This window comes from Pundamilia nyererei, unplaced genomic scaffold (assembly GCF_000239375.1).
Source record: "Pundamilia nyererei isolate P.nyererei 1_Seehausen unplaced genomic scaffold, PunNye1.0 scaffold00019, whole genome shotgun sequence".
Taxonomy (NCBI): Eukaryota; Metazoa; Chordata; class Actinopteri; order Cichliformes; family Cichlidae; genus Pundamilia; species Pundamilia nyererei.
Genome location: NW_005187420.1, coordinates 1,126,912 through 1,129,549, shown reverse-complemented (window position 1 = coordinate 1,129,549; position 2,638 = coordinate 1,126,912). Strand labels below are relative to the sequence as shown.

Here is a 2,638-nt window from a genome sequence, read left to right as displayed (position 1 = left end):
CTAAATAGAGACATTCACTTAATTTTAACATTTTCCCTTTCTTTATAGTTCAAGAAGATCATTTCTTTATAACTTTTTTTGAACTGTTTTATCTTTGGTCATTGCTTTAATTCCATATTCAAACTGTTCTACAGTTTCACTCCATGCACAGAAACAAAAAGCTTTTTCTTGCAGTACATACCTCCCTTAAATTATAACTTCTTTCCAAAAAAACATACTCTGAATATTATTGCAAAAATAGTGAGTTTGTATGATCCCCATAAGCTGCATTGTGGATGATTCGAACAACTTTTTTTGAAGAGTACAAAGGGATTGTAATGTTTTTTAAGTTTTTCATCCATTATTTTCCCCAGTAATCAATTTTCACTGTCTCTTTCAATATCAACACCAGTACTATTTCCAAATAACATAATTTTAGTTTTATTCAAATTTAATGATAATTTGTTTTTATCCAGCCAGAACTTTTCTTTACTTATTTCATTAGTCATATGATCCAATAAATTCTGCTTCCATAGTGTTTCTGTTTTTTTATTTTGTTTTTTAAGTGTTTGACGCGCTCCGATGGCACATGCATGTGGGTTTGGTATACAGCCTTTTGAATCTTTCTCCTTTCATAAAATCACATTTGATTCCTCAGTAATCTGCAGTTTAATGTATTTTTAATTTTTCTGGAGGGAGTAGTGAATATCTATGTAGTTCATGTGGTAATGAAAATATGTTGTTATAATTGTGCTGCACAATCAGAATCATTTATCATTTAGAATCATTTATTTGGCCAAGTTTGTGCGCGCAAACAAGGACGGTTCACTTTGCTCTCTGCATGCAAAGGAAAAACAACATTTTTGCCATGTTACGGCTCTTCTATATAATAAATACACCGTTTAACCTACACATTCACTGAGTGTCAAAATTATGCATACAAATAAAATAACAAATATAATTTGTTATAATTGTAGATACATTTGTTGTGCATTTTCTTCTTTTCCTTCTTTTCAGTTTGGTGTCATTCTTGATGGTGCCACTAGAAGACACCAAAATAAAAAGATTTCTTGTACAGAATTCTACCTTCACCTGCTCTGCTCAATTTGTTTTCATTCAAATTACTATCCTGCCATCCTTGAAAACAGTGCCAAACTGTAACAGTGCTGTCGGTTATTGTATGCCTTTCCTTGCAGCTATGTTGTATTGGTTGCTCGTGCTTGATTACCTACACTTTGCCTACCTTAATTCTGTGTATTTCATTGCATGTTATTGTCTGTTGTTATGTTATGCTTGTTATGATTGTATAAAGCATATTTAGTTAATGCTTTATTTTATTTTTCAGATGTATTCAGCTGTTCTTTTAACTTTCTTTTTAGCCTTGCCCCCATTTTCTTCAAGGGACTTGTACCATCAGAAATAAGAAAGCATACTTAATAACTTAGCAGGTTAAATAAAGTTATGTTTGCAGTGTAAAAAAATAATAAGTAAGACAAGTATTTGCTTCCAACATGTTGTACCTGTTGGTCTGTTGACCTGTCATCGAGCAGAAGGTGAAAAGGCTTCTGACTAATTGTTATAATACAAATAGTACAAGATGATATAAACATGTGTTTTCTCCACAGATACCTGATCCTTCCATCACAAAGAAAGACCAAGAGATTTTAACACACATTACTGTGATTGGCTGTAGTATTTCCCTTTTTACTTTGGTCATAACCATTTTGCTCTTTATTACAAACAGGTAATAAATTCATTTTTTCATGTTCTTCCCATCTTCATCAGTCCTTCCTCTTTCACACTTTTAGTACCTCCTGTAATCTGATTTGCCTCTGCTGTTGTCCCCTTTTCTCAAACATCCTCATACCTTTGACATATGAGTAGCCTGTTTTTATCTTTCAGTTGCCTTAAAACATACTGAAATCTTCCTCCATTCACTGGCATTCACTGATCTTCTTACAGCAAATGCTATTCTTACTCTATAAATAACTCTTCATCATTTCTTTCTTCTCTTGTTATGGTCTACCATTCCTCCAGTTGTGATACAGTATGTTACTTAACACAGATCAATTCTCTGTGTGACAGAAAACTCAGACAAGATGTCTCTATGAAGGTCCACATCAACCTTGTAATTGCCCTGATGCTCCTCAACCTGCACTTCCTGCCCAGTCAGGCAGTGGCAGCAGGGTCTTCCTCTGGACTTTGCTTATACATGGCTCTTTTACTTCATTATTCTCTGCTAGCCACTTTCAGCTGGATGGCCTTGGAAGGTTTCCACTTATATCTTCTCTTAGTCAAAGTCTTCAACATCTATGTCAAGAAATACCTGCTCAAACTCGGCGTGGTCGGATGGGGTGAGTGGAATCAATTAGGGAGGGAGCTGTCATTATCAATGCGGATGTAGATATTAATTAATTAATTTTGATCAAGGTGTCCCTGCCATGATTGTGTCAGTGGTGGTGATCATAGACAGAACGTTTTATGGCCTTACCCCTCTGGACGCATCTAACTCCTCCAGTACTGCAATGTAAGATTTGCCAGCATGTAAAATCAAGAATAATGATTCACATTTTCACATTTACTTATTAACTGTTTTGCCAATCAGAGTTTCTGTAAACATGCATGTTGGAGAAGCAGAAAGCTCCTTTTCACCAAGCAT

At 34.8% G+C, this 2,638-nt stretch overlaps 2 protein-coding genes across 2 annotated transcripts in view; both read left to right on the top strand.

Annotated features, from left to right (window-relative positions):
* LOC102200453 (adhesion G-protein coupled receptor G5-like) overlaps positions 1 to 2,558 on the top strand; it is a 7,895-nt gene extending 5,337 nt beyond the window's left edge. The window contains exons 9-11 of the mRNA XM_005726323.1: positions 1,605 to 1,723; positions 2,065 to 2,333; positions 2,410 to 2,558. Coding sequence (XP_005726380.1) covers positions 1,605 to 1,723; positions 2,065 to 2,333; positions 2,410 to 2,510 — 489 coding nt within the window. The 3' untranslated portion in view covers positions 2,511 to 2,558. The remainder of the gene's footprint in view (positions 1 to 1,604; positions 1,724 to 2,064; positions 2,334 to 2,409) is intronic.
* LOC102200168 (G-protein coupled receptor 56-like) overlaps positions 1 to 2,638 on the top strand; it is a 50,218-nt gene that overhangs the window by 44,234 nt on the left and 3,346 nt on the right. The window lies entirely within an intron of this gene.